This window comes from Peromyscus maniculatus, chromosome 13 (genome assembly GCF_049852395.1).
Source record: "Peromyscus maniculatus bairdii isolate BWxNUB_F1_BW_parent chromosome 13, HU_Pman_BW_mat_3.1, whole genome shotgun sequence".
NCBI classification, from domain to species: domain Eukaryota; kingdom Metazoa; phylum Chordata; class Mammalia; order Rodentia; family Cricetidae; genus Peromyscus; species Peromyscus maniculatus.
The window spans coordinates 25,011,530-25,028,200 of NC_134864.1; the positions used below are offsets into that span (position 1 = coordinate 25,011,530).

Genomic DNA, 16,671 nt, shown 5'->3' on the forward strand with positions numbered 1-16,671 from the left:
AATGCTTCTGACTTTGCATGTCTCTAAATCCTGATCCTGAATTCACCTGATACAACCAGTTTGTCTCTATCCTTTCCTTAGCCTGGGTCAGGTCTGACATTTGATGCTATTCTGCCTAACATGCGGGGCTGGGAAGTGTGTCTCCTAAAAGAGGGCCACCATCACTTCTTCCTGCGGCTTATGACCAGTCTGTTGTTTTCATCTGCTCTGACTCAGCTCCAAATTCACAAAAATATATTTCAGTGAAGAGTTGGAGTCATTGGTGCCCCTGGATCATTGCCTTCAAGTCTTGGAAGATCCTGGGTGAAGATGGCCACTGCTTAGTCATTTTTTTTTTCCGGTCTTTGAAGTGCATATTTTTAAAGGTGTAATATAACCCAGAAGTGATTTCTAGGTTATGTGTGACAGTTGGATCACTGCTATTTGAAGGCATACTATCATCCAGCAGTGATTCCCAGGTTATGTGGGTGAGCATAGTATACATTGTTTGTGATTGACAGTTGGATCACTGCTATTTGAAGGCATACTATCATCCAGCAGTGATTCCCAAGTTATGTGGGTGAGCATAATACACGTTGTTTGTGATTGATAGTTGGATCACTGCTATTTGAAGGCATTCTCTGCCTTACTTAACTTTTCTATCAATCCTACTTTTATTCATTTTTTGAATACCTAAAAGTGAAAAGAACCAGATGTGACCAAGAGGAAAAAAAGTTGTACCCAAAGATGGGGCTGGCTAAGTGTCAGCTTTCTTGGGTCACCCACAATTAAAGAGCCCAAGGCACTCAGCTCTGCATGTTTCCTGTGCTGCCATTTACCCATCGCACTCCCCACTTTAGGGCGTGTGCTGTGTGGGTGCAGTCACTCATTTACGAACTGTTTTAGGTGGCGCCCCTTGTGTGCTAGGCACTACCTCTCTTTAACAATCAAATTCGTTATTCTCCAATGAAGCATTTCTTAATGAAACTAAGTTTTTTTGTGTGACGAACACCTATATGAACGTGAACAAAAAGGTAATTTTTTTTTTCAGGCAACAATTGAATGGAGGTTAGATGAACATTTGACAATTAAACAACCATTTAATGGGCCCCTCTTTTAGCCAGCTAGTGGCTACCTTACATCAAATACTCTCCTCCAGGTACATCACACTTAAATGGCTACCATCTACTCATCTCTAAAAAATATTAAAGAAGGAATTAAGTTGACTGGAGCAATTTCAAACCCCAAATGCCTTTTCATCCTTGGTCCACAAGACACATTAGATTTTCAAGCAGCCAGACCTCAAATCTATTTGCTCTTTAATAATTTAAGCACTCATAGGTCAAACAGCTCTTTTCTATTCCCCTTTATCAACGTCTTCGTGCTAATGAAAAACAGCCAAGTCCTCTGGGCTGCCAAACTGCCGCCTACTGCAGTCCCCTGATGGGAATTAACATGTCATTAGTCCCCAGGTCAATGGTACCTTGACCACGCTGGTCTATTTTCTAATTTGTATGAATAACATCAAGTTACTTATGAATTTCATAATGTCTTTCCATCCCTAATCATAATCTTGAATCTAGCTTTGAAAATCTCACTGTTCAAATGGGTTTTCTAAAAAAGATTAAAGACAGCAAATTCTCAAGGCTGGAAAGCCGATCAGAAGTTTCTAGGCTCGGCGAGCTGAATTAAAATTCTATTATCCTTTTAATGTATTACTCAGTTTCCTTTTGTTTATTAAAGCCACATCATTCCTAGTGCTATGCATTCCGGAATTCAAAGTAACGAAAAGGCCTCTGACAGTATTTGCAATATTAAAGTATAACCCACAGTGAGAATGAATCTGCCAAGATGTGACATCATTGCATCAGAACTTACCAATGGAAAGAGACTTAATTTAAAATTTAATTTATGCCAGGCTTTTCTGTAACAAAACTCTAAGGCCTTTAGAAGGAGAAGAAATCTGCATTTATATAGAATATCACATGAAATGAAACACAGAATAGAATATCACATGAAATGAAACACAGAGAACATCTGAACATCTTTCATGTGCTTCCTTAAGCTAGTGAGTTCAAATGTGATGCAATGTTTTCAGCTGTCCCCTAACTCTGAGGCCTTTCAGAGGAAGCTCACCATAGCCTTGAAGTTGACTTCAAATTTTTGACCCAGTTCATTTCACAATTAAACACCTGGCTGTGAAGTCTGTTTTTATTATTTGCTGATTCTATTTCTTATAGCATGAAACATTAGTGGGTGACCTGTTGTGAAACATTATGGGGTGACCCTGCTGGTCAATAGAAGGAGGAGGGATGCAGAGGACAGGGATCAGAGAGATGTCATGACCCTTTCATTGTGTCCTTGACTGATTCCTTAAAAACAGACACTTCTGATCATTTCAGAGGCTTACTGATACCATTCTTGGGGTGTCTAATAGTGAGTTTGCCCTCATTTGCAGGTCAGGGCACAGAGCATATACTCTATACATGTGAAAAGGGAGAGAGGAGCTGGGGAGAAGGTACAGTGGTTAGAGCTCTTGATACGCTTGCAGAAGACCTGAGTTTAGCTCCCAGCATCCATAGGGCTAGCTTACAACCATCTCTAATTCCATCTCAGGGGACCCAACACCATTTTCTTGACTTCTGTGGGCATGTGTGTGCGTGTGTGCACACACACAATATACAACTTTTTAAGAAGGAATGATTGTATCAATAGCTTTCTGAAGTCTAATTTTTCATTCTTCACAAAACAAGCACATCATGTATAATAAGTAAATAATGTAGGTTTGTTGTCACACAACTTCAATAAATTACATTCATCCCATTTGTTTTTGTTCAGATATAACTTTCTCCTAAATTTAACAATGAACAAAAGCACTCTCCACAACCTGGTAAGATGTAGTGAAGGGTTTTAAATTTATTTCACCAGTTTGAAATGAAGAACTGGGAATCAGAATTGAACCTGCTGTCACTCTGACTAGGATTCCTTGGTCCTTCTAGCAGAACGGGCATCAGGAGCAACTGATCTAACTAACATCAACTTGATTGTCCAATGAGAATGATACCTGACAGGTAGTTTTCTCCAGACAGTGGACAGGTAGTAGCACACGGGCCCTAAGGGTTGTATGATCTCTGTTAGCAGTGCTAATTTCTCTTTGTCCTGATGGGAGCTGAAGGCTGGCCCCAGTTTGCTGTGGGAACTTTGAAGGCCTCCATGTGCATGTTTTATGATCTCTTGGCCATAACTCATGATATCCCTGCTATTAGTAAGTCACTCATGCTCTGGGTGTGAGTGTGCCCACTCACGCATGCTTACAGTCCAATGCCCTGCTGCTCTGTGGGCTTGGGATAAGATCTGCTACAATAAAATATTAATTACAGCTAAAAGGTTGGAGGAAAACTATGAACCCAATTACAGACACATATCGTGAACAAAGGGCAGGGTAGAGAAGTCCTGTAGTTATGCAAGTTTCCGATAAAGATAATAATAAAAAGCCACCAGCACATTAGATGCAGGCTGCAAAGCTCTGTAAAGGGCACCTGCCATTAATCTTCACCCCAGGAGCCACATTCTGAGTAAATGAGCCCTAGATAGAACATCTTTTGGAGTAACTTCCAGTGCTTTGAACAACAAAGATATCTTTCTTCGAATTTCCTACTTTAGCTAAGCTATCTTAATTCAATCATTATGACTCCATAACAAGACATGATATAAAAATTAAAATTCAAAGTCAGTTGCCATAGTGAACATAAGTAAACACTTCCAGTGACATGTACAGGGACAGAAACAATACTAAGGAAGATATACCAAGTAAAGTTGAGAGTGTTCTTAATCTGAAAGTATTAAAAAGTTTTGAATTTTGCAGCATCTTGGATTTCAGGGGTCCTCAACCAGTATTCTAAACACATAGCTCTAAATTTGCTCAAATTCGAAATCTGAAACCTTCCTGGTCCTAAATGTTTTAAAGAAGGGATACTCACCCAGCACCTTATATAATACTCAATTTAGATTCTTTTCAGCCCTGAAAAGCTTCACTGTTTGGGGTCATATGAGCAGAAATTTAGATGTGACCACCAAAGGAAGAGATGAACCCAAGGGGTGTCCCTGAGAAAACACTGAAGCCAGTAACCACAGGAAACCAATTCCAGCTTTGCCACTAAATCACCAGTTGCCTATGGAGTATTTTTCAAGCCCTAACATTTCATTATTCCTAGCACAAGACTGGACAAACTGTGATGTCAGTAAATGAGAGGGAAACTCAATGTTCTGCCATCTTTTCTTTCCATAGTATACACCATGCATTCGGTTTTATGCCAGGCACTGGAATGACTTTAGAGAAGGATTAGACATGGCCTGTCTGTCCTTGGGTAGGTCAGTCTAAAGGAGTTAGGAACAGATAATACCAGAAAGAACTCTTACACAAGAATCTGAAAAGGGTTTGCACAGAGTACAAAGTCACAGGACCCACAGGGGTGTCAATGTTTACCATCAAGATATCTTGAAGCAATTAGTGCATTGAAGACTTGTGACAGAACCTAGTGTCTAGCCACTGTATCTGTTGATAACACTCAAAGGGCTGTTTATACATTGTCTATGTCTCCAAAATTCTGATAAAAACAAAACAAACAGAACAGAAATGGACATGATGGCACACAACTATAATCTTAGCTACTCAAGAGACTGAGGCAAAAGGATCTCTTGGTCACAGGATTTAGAGGCTAGCTTAGGAAACACAGTGAGAAATTGCCTCTAAAAACTAACAATCAAGCCACCCATCCATCCATCCATCCATCCATCCATCCATCCATCCATCCATCCATCCAGCCAGCCAGCCAGCCAGCCAGCCAGCCACCCAGCCACCCAGCCTGCCACCTAGCCAGCCACTCAGCCACCCAAACAGTCACTCATTCATTCAGACACCCACCTAGCCACCCAGCCAGTCATTCAAACAGTCACCCAGCCACCCAGCCAGCCACTCAGCCACCCAGCCAGCCAGCCAAACCAGCTTCAAACACAGAATTCAAAGCCTTTGGGTAGCAAATGTGTTATCCATTCACACTAGTCATTCGTGAGAAGCCTTGTCAGTTCGGCAGATGGAAAGTGGTGGCTGGGCCCTACTCTAGATTTGCTCTAAGAAGCCTACAGTCACATGAGGTAGCCTTCAAAGTGACAATGGTTTTCTCACTCAGTTCTTAGAGTGCCTACTGCAGGCAGAACTACGCTGTAGAGTATGAAATCCAGATAGAAGACACTCAAACTGCCCGAATTGAAGAATAGAATGGTTTTTGGAAAAGGTAGGGGGAAGGGCCTGCCATCAGGCCTGTGCTCTGGGCTGGCCTCCATCTTCTCTCTGAAGCATTGCAGGCAAACTGGGAATCATTCCTGCCCACATAATAACTCCTAGGGGCTATAATTCCTCATAATTTAGCATATGGTTCAATATCCATTCAAATTGTAAAGGCCAACTCAAAACAGTGTGCGTACTGGTGACTTGTGGTGTGAGGGAGGCCATGGCAGAGGGACAGGATCTTGGATCAAATACACAGACCCCCCATGTGGAAGATTATGTAGAAGAAAAGGAACTTGGAAAAGGGAAATGGTTGTGGTATATTTTTATGTATAAAGGCACGATTAAATAAGAGTTGGAGGCAAAGGTAATTTAAATTTCATTGTATAAATGCCACAACACATCTGCGTTGTTTTATGATTGTTGATTATTATTGTTATTAATTATTGTTGTTGTTATTACTATCTCTTCCCTGCTGTTTTTAAAGCTTCTTACAAAGGACACTTGAAGACTGAACTGTTTCTAAAGTTCAAAAAAGTGACTCACATGACCATCCAAAAAGCATCATTAATAAAAGTGACCTTTGATCCCTGACAGCACACAGGAATCTAGAGTTTTGTCTTTAATATAAGTAGACTCCCCAAAAATGCATGGAGGGAAGTTGTAGGCAGTGGGGGATTTATCAGTTTCTGATCACATGCTGAGGAGATTCAACTACAGTGGATGATGATCAAACAGGATAATTCTGGCATCTGAAAAGTGAGGTTTGATGAGAGAATGGCTTTTTGATCTTTGTGAGTATGCACCCTGATGAGCAGACTGGAAGGTGGAGTCCTTTCATGAATCATCTTAGCCAGAGACAGAACCTTTCTATGAGGTTTAAACCATGACTCAGTCTGACCTCCAGTGGCAGAGTTCATACTAATGACATGAATGTGCACCTCTACCTCTCTCTGAGCCACTGGGGATCTATCTTCCAGAAGACTCTGACTTGTAAGTGTGATATTTTATTTGTGCTGAAATGTGGTGATATTTTATCTGTATGTTAATAAAAAAAGTTTGCCTGAAGATCAGAGGTCATAGCCAACCATAAATAAAAGTCAGGCAGTGGTATCACATGCCCTTAATCCAATCACTTGGCAAGCAGGGTCTCTGTATGTTCAAGGACACACTAGGGAACAGCCAAGCATGATGACACACACCTTTAATCCCAGTACCAACCATAGAGACCTGGAGGTCTGTACAGATGGGCAGTGACAAGGAAGTGAGGTGACTGGGCTAAAAGCCAATGAGAAGGCAGAACAGCAAGGCAATAAAGGCACAGGTTAGACAGGAAGAAGCTGGTTCTCTTGGGAAGCTATGACGGTGAGGTGAGCTAAGGTTAGCTCGTGGCTATCACTATTTCTCTGATCTCTACAGCTTTCACCCCTGTATTTGGCTCTGTGTTTCTTATTTAATAAGACTTTTTAGAAATTCATCTACATGTAAGTATCTCACAAGCGGAACGAGCGTCTTGGAGAATTGTGGCCACAGGTGAGGATGACTGTAGACCCGCTGACTCAGCAAGAAAGTACAACCAGAGAAGCACACCTACGGTGAGTCAGTTGTAGGAACTAAAACACTAAGAGTCTCCTTTAGCTGGCGCCTCACACCTAGAGCTTAACTCAAGACTGATGAAAAGACAAACCTGTAGGATGTAGGGAATGGATTTCAATGTCACTAGAAAGAGATGCCTCAGTGGAAAGCAATTCACACATTCCCATCTTTAAGAAGCAGGGAACTGAATCACTATGGTGAGGAGAAGAATACCAGCTGCTCCAGAGTCACTCTTCCCAGGCACTCCTCATCCAGAGTCTACTGTCCTGCAGAGGCCAAGAAACAGCTTCCCTTGCTCTAGAGCTGAGTTCACGTAACAGAGCAGATGACAGCTGCAGCTCCATAGTGGCCCAGGAGAAAGAGGAACAGCGACTGCCTTTCCTTAAGAGCTGCTATGTACAGATGGAGTCAAGAGTGTGGTGATATTGTATTTGTGCACCCCAGTAAAGTTTAGCTGAGGATCAGAGGAAAAAGCCAGCCATAATATTAAAACTATATTAAACATAGAAGTCAGGCAGTGGTCGTACATGCCTTTAATCCTAGCATTTGAGAGGCAGGGATCTGTCTGGATGTCTATGAGTTTAAGGCCACGCAGGGAACAGAGCCAGGCATGGTGGTACATGCCTTTAAATCCCACCACTAACCACAGAGGTCTGGAGGTCTGTACAGACAGACAGGAAGTGACAGAGCTGGGCTGAAAGAGGAAAGTGATGTAGCCGGGTGGAAAGAAGAAGTAAGAGGGCAGGGACAGAAAGGCATATAGGTGTGAAAATGCAGGAAGTAGCTCTCCCTGGAGGCTGAGGAGTTGGCAAGGTCAGGTTGGCTGTGGCTTGTCTTATTCCTCTGATCTTTCAGTTTTTACCCTAATATCTGACACTGAGGTTTTTATTAATAAGACCATTTAGCAAGTTGTCTCACACAAGAGAACTTGTTCCTTATGAGATCAAGTCCCAATCACTTGTCCATGCACAAAGAGCCACATGCCATCAAATATTATGATGCATCACAGAAGTGAGAATCACAGAAATCGTGTTTATAATTTTGCTGATGGACACAATGGTCAGTTGTTCAATGTTATGTAAAATTCTATTTTTTCCTGATTTCAGGATTGAATGAGACAGAAGAAAGGGCTAGAGAACCAGGGCCAGTCTAAGCGCCTGTGAACATTGTTCTGAAGATGCACACAACAGGCACAGACACTATGGGGCAGTTAGTATGGACAGACTACGGGTTGAAGTGCTTTATAACACGCTAGCTCACTGAACCCTCCAAAGAACCCCATGAAAACAGGCACCAAAAAGATAGTATTGATGGAACAAAAGATTCTTTCAGAGCCACAGGCAGAGAGACATACTACACACATGGGCTATTCCTGCTAGAAAACTGTTTTTAAAATACCCTGTTCATACTTCCCAACCTTCAAGTTTTCAACCACCATCACCTGCATGTCAACAGCATCAATTCTAACATGGGAAGCATCTTCAAGTGAGGTGCCTGCCTGTCTTTTGTCTTTTAATAGCCATGCCCTGGACCCTCTTCTCTGAGGTGAGCCAGGTTCACAGACATGCTTGTGCTGACTCTCCTTACCAGATACCAACATCTGTTGACTAGCTGGTGGGCGTGCAGAAGGAGTCAGAGAGACATTCTTCATATAGTGCCAACATCAAACCAGTTTCAGGAAGTGTTTTCTGAAAGTACATAGAGTTCCTTCACTGCCTACTTTCCCATAACATGAAGACATGCATGTGTACACACACATGCATACATGCACACACATATGTGTGCACTGACATACACACACACACACACACATACACACACCATAAAGCATTCTTGTTAGCACAAGAAAACATACAAGTTATCCTTCATTTAGTTGCTTCCTTCCTGCCAAATTCCAAGAGTTGTTTTCTACTAGATCGTGCCTATACAGAATGAATGATGGAGAGCAGGCAGAAACGAGACCACTCTAACCAAGTAAAAGAAAATTAAGCCATTCCCTGTCTGGTTGAGGAAAAAATTGAATCCATATATAGACATTTTAATTCTATCTGGGGTGCTAGTTTACTGGCTGGAGTGATGGGATGTTCTTCGCCATCTCTGGATTTAAATAATTTCCTGTGACAGAGCTGATGTGTCGGTCAATAAAAAGACAACCATCATTTATGCGGAGAGCTATGTGCAATTTTGGGAATCTGTCTTAAACCAGCTGAGAGTTGATGGAATCAATACTCCATGAACTCACCCAGTGAAGTACACAAACGAAGGAGGAATGAATTCCAACGCTGATGAATATGGATCCAAGAAAAATCAAATCAATGGAAAGAATGCACTTTGGAAATCACACGATGATAGTATTTTTGAACACACAATACTGTTCAAAACCCAGGAAAGCAAACAGATGTTTACCCACCCCCCTTTCCTCTCTTCATTCTAGCTTTTGTTTTACCATTTGGGAGGTGATTTTTGCATGGCAGTTTGATGATTTCATGTGCATTTTGCAAATTTCCAGATGTGTTCAGTGTTTTAATCTACACAATGGCTTTATATTGTGGGTCCATATGATTTCTCAATCAGAGTTCTTATTTCTCGAAACATTAAGGGAAATGGAGAGCTTAACAAACCCTATTCATTTTGAGGGAACTGCAGAAATTTTCTTCCAAAGCAGTCTTTGCAGATATATGGGTCTTCTCTCTTTTCAATGGATAATCAGTCCACTATGTTGTTCTATACAATGAGTCTCTTGAAGGGAACATTTGCTGTTATAAAAGAACAAAGAATAAAACCTTGACAGGTGAGGCTGCGATCATTTCCTCTTTCAAATATGTGCCAAGACAATCTGCCCCTTTGAAGACAGCATCCTCCCAGTCAATTTGGAGAGACGATTTAGGTTTCCACAGTGGTCAGAGCACTTTTGAACTTGATGATTTTGAGAACCACTGTGGAAACCCAAATGTTCCTGTATGTCACAGAGATGGGTTTCATGAAGGTGACATGAGGTCTGAGGGATAAGCTGTGTGTTGGACTCTGATAAGTATTCGTGTGTGTGTGTGTGTGTGTGTGTGTGTGTGTGTGTGTGTGTGTGTGTTAACAGACATAAGAATAGAAGGCATATGTTTATCTAGAACTAATCATTAAGGTCTCCAAAAGCAGAACAAATATATAAAAATAAAGAATAGAACAAGAACTTAGTGAGGGAAATAATAGAAAATAGAAAAGAAAAAGATAGGATCAAAGAGAAACTACTTCAAAGCATAGATTTGGAAAGATCCATGTGGTGATGTGGGTAGGAATCTGAGTGAGAGGTTTGAAGGTAGAAAGCAATAATGGGAAATGTGTAAAAGGCCTTTGTAGGACACAAGGGAACAGCGATAGCTGCTTTGGAAGGACCCTTAGCATCCTTGCTTCTTTCCATTTGTGGGCATGAACCTTGGTGACCACTGACCCTCTGACCGTGATACTTCACAGAATGAACAATACTATGCTCATTAATGCTGAGTCTGGAAAAATCATTAGCTTGGTCCGAATAAGTGATGCTCCCAAGGCTGAGGTCAGAGCATACATTTTCATTTAATGGAAATCCAGCTTTTTGAAATGAAAAATGCCTGACCCATGGTTATAAGAACACATGTGTCCTGGGCAGTACCTGAGAATGCGTGCTTTGGGCCCATCAAATTATCAGACCTCCACCCTGTGCAAAAATCAGCTCAGGGAGCCATAGAGCGTCAAGTCACCCTTCTCGGTGGCAACAGCATACATGCTGAGGAGAGTGTGTCTGCATTCACTGTATGAGCTAACCGTTCCTTTGAATTAGCATAAAGGACTCAAAGAGGGATTATGACATGTAATTCAACAGAATAGAACACCAATTGTTTTTACAGAATTCTCAAGCTGTTTTGAACATAAACTTCCATAATTCTACCCTAATCAACTAATACTATTCTCATTGTGACCTTTGTCTCCATAGACCTGTGTGTGCATTGCCAAGCAGAACAAAGTCCAACTATTTGCTTTGTAATATGGAAGCAGAAATGTGATCACATATAGTCAGGTTTTAAAAGGCTTATCAGATCAATTTCTCCAAAAGGAGCCCAGAGACAAACTGCACATAGCCTGTACTATGGATGGAGATGCTTCAATGGGGGGGGGGTATTCTATCCAGAATAAGAGATTGATGGCATGGTATCTGCTCAGATAGGGAGAGGTAAAATCTCCAAATCCCACTGAAGTGAGGAGAAGACATTACATCTATAGAGACCCATGATCAAAGGACAGGTTCACTCCTGGAATTATTTTGTATCTTTCCTCGGAAGAATAAATGACTTTTTTTTTATTCATTTACTGTGAGGGTCCTACTTTGTAGTTTCTTATTTACATAAAACATAATGGAATGACTAATTGGGCCTAGATGTTGGTAATAATCTTAATTCCAAATAAAGACTTTATGATTTTTCCTAATAATTTTCTTTCCTTTCAAAAAATCATACATTAAATATACACTTGAGAAATGGGTCAATTAAATATATTTAAAAAAAAAAAAAACAGCCATTTAAAGCTCAGGAAGACATGTCCTCTGCCCCTGGGTGCCTGAACCACAGTAGGCTATTATATTACCATTGAGAGTCAAGCCACCTGGCCAGGAGGCTGGAGCTTTTCCCCACCATCCAAAGACCACCCAGTATTTCTACACCTTCCAGGGAGGCCCCTTCATCCTCCGCGGTCGTTTCTTTTAAGGAGAACTAAAGAGGAAACAGCATGGAAAAGCCTAGAAAACACTGGAAAAATCAGTGAACATGACGGGAGCTTCCTTCTCTTCGAGCCTGCGTGGCCCTCCCTCTGTTCCTTACCTGACAGGTGCCCCTCTGCTTTGGGCAGGTTTCAACATCACTGTTACCGTGTTATCAGTCTGATTCAAAGGTGTCTCAAATTCATACGCTGGCATGGATGGTGCTAGGAAAAGAGATTAGATGGGAGACTCATTAGCTCTTTTAGTGATTTTCCCCTTCTTTTTACAAAGGACACAGATCAAATCATAGCTATCAATCGATCACACCGGAGGTTTACATCCATAGAGTCCAGACACAAAGTGACAGGGACATTTTGCTCAAGTCATACAACCCAAGCTGCAGATGGGAAGGGGCACAAGGGACTGATGACATGTTAGTGAGCCTCAATTTTTCCATTCCTGTTCTGGTTACCTGTTTGCAGGCTGTTTATTTATTTTAATTTAAATCAACAAACCATCTTGGAATATGTGTACTGTGATGGAAATATACAATGTGCCTTAAAGGCACATATGGAAGCTTTGGTGTAGTCACCAGCACCATAAAACCGAATGCCATGGTTCTCCCACTAAAGTCGAGTTTTTCCATGTCCCAAAGACCCATCCAAGGGTTTAAAGAGGATGCTGGGAGCCAGAGGGACTTGTTGCAATGAATTAGTGATGACTTGTGGACTCTTGGGAAAAGTGTGGCAGTGGGAAACGCATGAGAAACGAAGGCAGAACAAACAGCTTGGGCCTGACTTTCTCTCAGGGTTCAATTTCTACAGTTGTAATTCAGTAGGTAGAATGCTTGCCTATCATACACAAAGTACCAAGTTCAATCCCCAGCATCACAAAAATGGGGCACAGTGACACAGGCCTGTAATCCGGCAGAGGCAAGAGGATCATGGCCATCTTCAGCTCTATAGTGAATTTGAGGCCACCCTGTGCTACACAGACTTTGAGTTAAAAAAAAAAATAGAGAAGGAAAAGGAAGTACATTAATTCCATCGGAAGCTTTAGTTTGGCATCTCTTAAAATAGGGGTAACTAATTATGACAGTTCAAAAGGACAGATCTCCAGACAGTCCACAAACTTTTGAGTTCTTCCTAACAGGAAAAATGTTTGAAGAGTTTTTTTTTTCTTATTCTTGAGAACTTCACACTTTTATATAATGAAACATGGCCATATCTACTTCAGTATTTCCCTCTCCAACTCCTCACAAATCCTTCCCAACTTCATGTCGCCTTTTCCCCTCCCTCCCTCCATCCCTTCCTCCCTCCCTTTTCTCCTTCTTTCTTTCCCAACTTCATGTTCTTTTTTCCTTCCTTCCTCCTTTTTCTCCTCCTCCTTTTCCTCCTCCTCCTCCTTCACAGCAACCTACTAAGTTCAGTTAGTGCTGGCCATACATGTATGGGTGTAGGCCCATCCACAAGAGCACAGGAAATCTATTGATGGCCACAGGCTAAAAAAAAAATAAATGATTCTTCCCTCCCCAGCTACCAACTATCAACAGTTCTCAGTAATGTACTCTCCTTAGTCATTTCTGACAATCTCTCTTTTCTAGAAACGGGTGTCTCAGCATAGCTTAGCAACTGTACACTTCAGTAATTCCCCTCCAGACAGATTCGCAGACTCCCCTTGGCAGGGAACGACGACGAGGGAGCCCACCAGTCTCAACCACATGTGGGCAGAGGTGCCCCATGTGACAGCTAGAGATCCCCTTCTGTGAGCAGACTTCTCAGTTGTCTTACACAGGAAAAAGCTTTTATGTGAAAATGGTGAGTTATTTATCAGCTACATGTGTTAAGTTTTCCTAAGCATTCAAAATCAACTCTAATTCCACTAAGAATTAACTCTGCTTCACAACATGCAATTGTGTGTTGGATGCAAGCATAGCTCTCTCGCTCTCTCTTAGGTTCATAAAAACAGAGAACAGGGCTCAGGAACTATAACCTAACACCATTCCAATCTCCTCTGCCCTGAACTGGGATCTTGCTCTGTTTGCTGAGGCTGGCCCTGAAATCCCAGGCTTAAACCATCCTGCCAAGGCCTCCCAAGTAGCTGGGAGCATAGGAGTGTGGTTTAAATACCATAAAAGTCAATCATTACTTTTGATGAGCTTGTATAGGGCAACTGAAATGTCAAGTTTCTTTGCTTTGGGATAGAATTATATGAACTTGAGGTGGCCAGACTCATATTCATTGGAATTTTTATATAATACATGGGAAAGCTTAATTATTTTTCTGATGGAACTTCTCCTTATAATAATACTCATAGAAATATGATCTCTACTGGGGAAAAATAATAAAACTTACTCAGAAGTAATACATATTGGCATATGTTTCCTCATTGAGTCACCATGAGAAACTGATACAATAGGTAGTATCATATTAATAGGGATATATTCACTTAAGATCAGAGAAAATACATTAAATCATCCCAGCATGCAGACTTTCTTAGCCAATCCCAATGACACTCTATGAATATGTTTGTCCACCTATGCCATTTTTAACCTCACAGGAAAACTTATTTTCTCTGCACTGTCCTTATATCATGTATATTAAACTTCGAGTCAGATCTGTGCACAAAAACACCTCATGGTGTATAAAATATCCCTCAAGTTATAATTTCTTAAAAACTCCTTTCCCTTCAAAGCCTACTCGGACATTTAAAATACTCTATTTTGGACACTGATTTCCTTCTGTTTCAAACAAAACCTTTTACAAAGCCAACGATGAAGGGTAATATGTATAGAAATCATGGTGACTATGACTGAAGTAGCCCTGGAGCTGGTTAACCTGTCTGCTGTGCCCTACGTCTTCATAGCTATTATGGCTTAGATATAAAAAAGTCACCAGAAGGCTGAAATGTTGAAAGTTTGGTTCTTGGTATATGGTACTACTGAGTTCTGAGTAGAGCCTGCAAATTTTATCAATTGACGAATGAGTTCAAATCTGAATGGACTACTAGGAGGCAGCAGCAAGCCTTTTCAGACTGAGAAGTCACAGAGGGAGAGGTTTGGAAGGGTCCATTTTGTCCCAGCATCTCCCCTTTATTCTCTCTGATTCCCAGTCACCATGGGATGCACAGCTATGTTCTATCATATACTTCTCCCTAGGATGCCCAGTATCTTCTCAGGCCCAGAGCAATGAGGCCAACAATCACAGCCTGAGACCTCCAAACTGTGAGCCAAAATAAAATCCACCACTCTCTCTTTCCCTTTCTCTGTCCAGTATTTTGTCACAGTGACAGAAGAATGACTAACAAAACACATTACAAAAAGTTTAAGGCCAAATCCAAATATTTCGCCACTCATAGCCAAGGGAGGAAGAAAAAAAGATAATGTTCATGGAATTCTGTTTATTGTGGTTACACATCCTATACCAGATGGCAACTTCATTTCCTCCTGTCTGAGGAACACAGGCATTTTCTGCACAGATGCACATGCCAGATCTAGTCTTCAAATTGTGTCTTTTGCTGGGTGATGGAACTGGGTCTGTAAACAGCTGGAGCCCCGAGTGTTGGATGCTATCTATTTCCATCTCTATGCAGGATGGAAAACCACCAACAATATAGATCCTATGGACAGCAGAACACAGACACTGTTTCTGCCTAGTTCATGGTTTACATCAGAGTTTCTCCAACACAGCTGCTCTGGTGACCCAGGGTTGCCGAGGGGACTAGAGGACCTCACCAGAAACTTCTGCCTTATAATCCAGTCCTTCAAGGCAAACTGCTAAAACACTGGCCATGCACTAATACAGGAGGGCCAAGCCCTCAAATGCTAAATGCACATAGCATTTTATTTTAGCCTCCGAGTCTGTTTTAGGCACCCAGAGCTGTGATAATAAAATTTATCATTAAGTTTCATCTTTGCCTTTTTGACAGTAACAACAAAAGGCACAAAATGCCACTTCTGATGAAAGGCATTAAGTCGTCACTGTTCAATACCTGATATTTTGGTGGTGAACTGGTTTGTTGCCGGAGGTCCGAATCCCTTCACTGTGCTGGCTCTGATGGTGAAGGAGTATGTGGTTCCAGGATACAGGCCAAAGAAGAGAAAATGGGTTTCATTTCCTAGTTTTGAGACTCTTCCGCTTTGGTTGGATAGATCTATTTCCGGGTCAAAGGAACTGACTGCCTTGTAGGTGATCTGCCAAGGAATAAGAACAGGATGGTGACTCTCGAGAAGCTGGATGTCAATCTCATCTTTATCCGACAAGTCTTCTGATGGGGGCATTGTCGGACTTGTCCGGATAAGTTCTTCCCTAGTTGCTTCCAATGAAGACCCATAGCAACTCAGCCCGAGCTTCTGAGTTGTTACCTGTCTAGAGGGAGGGGCTTAAAGTCAATAGGTTAGAACATGAACGATGGGTCCAGCATAATCTGATACAGTGGAATTGTTTGATTTCGATGTGTCCTAAGAGCTGATTTAGAAAAAAAAAAAATACAACATATCCAAATTGGCAACTGGCTCAGACTGATAGGCATTGGCAAGAATAGAGGCCTCATCTCTAATCTTTGGCCATTATCTGATTTGGCCATGAATAGGATACTTGTATTTCCCAAACAAGGCCCCATTGAAGTATTTCCATCCATGTGACTGTCAATGTCTGCTCCAAAAATAAATCTGAGATGCATGCCAGTAAGTCTTGGTGCTGCAAATGGACAGCTATTATGGGTCAGAGTCATTGACATTTTTCAGAGCAATATTGTCCAACAGAACTGTCTGTCATGGTGGAAATGTTCTGTTCCCTATTAACAGAGTGGCCACATGCTATATGGGGCCATTGAGAATGTGAAATACGGCTACTGACACTAGGAATTGAAAATTTCATTTACTTTTAATCAAATAAAATTGAGATTTAAATTGCTATGAGTGACTAGCAGCTGTCCCCCAGTGAATATGACTCTAGGTATTTTTACAACACTTGCCATGGAATAGACATTCGCGCTCTGGATGAGGCTGGAATGTTTGAAAATAAACGGAACATAGGTGCCTTTAAATTTTGCCTTTTCAAGTGATTTTAAAAAAGGATTTCAGTAT

The 16,671-nt window shown here is 41.4% G+C and overlaps 1 protein-coding gene across 9 annotated transcripts in view; it reads right to left on the reverse strand.

Moving 5' to 3' along the window:
* Ptprm (protein tyrosine phosphatase receptor type M) overlaps positions 1-16,671 on the reverse strand; it is a 706,714-nt gene that overhangs the window by 261,774 nt on the left and 428,269 nt on the right. For all 9 annotated transcript variants that reach the window (XM_042259959.2, XM_076549820.1, XM_076549821.1 and 6 more), the window contains 2 exons: positions 15,576-15,777; positions 11,707-11,809 (listed from right to left, as the gene is read on the reverse strand). In XM_042259959.2, coding sequence (XP_042115893.1) covers positions 11,707-11,809; positions 15,576-15,777 — 305 coding nt within the window. The remainder of the gene's footprint in view (positions 1-11,706; positions 11,810-15,575; positions 15,778-16,671) is intronic.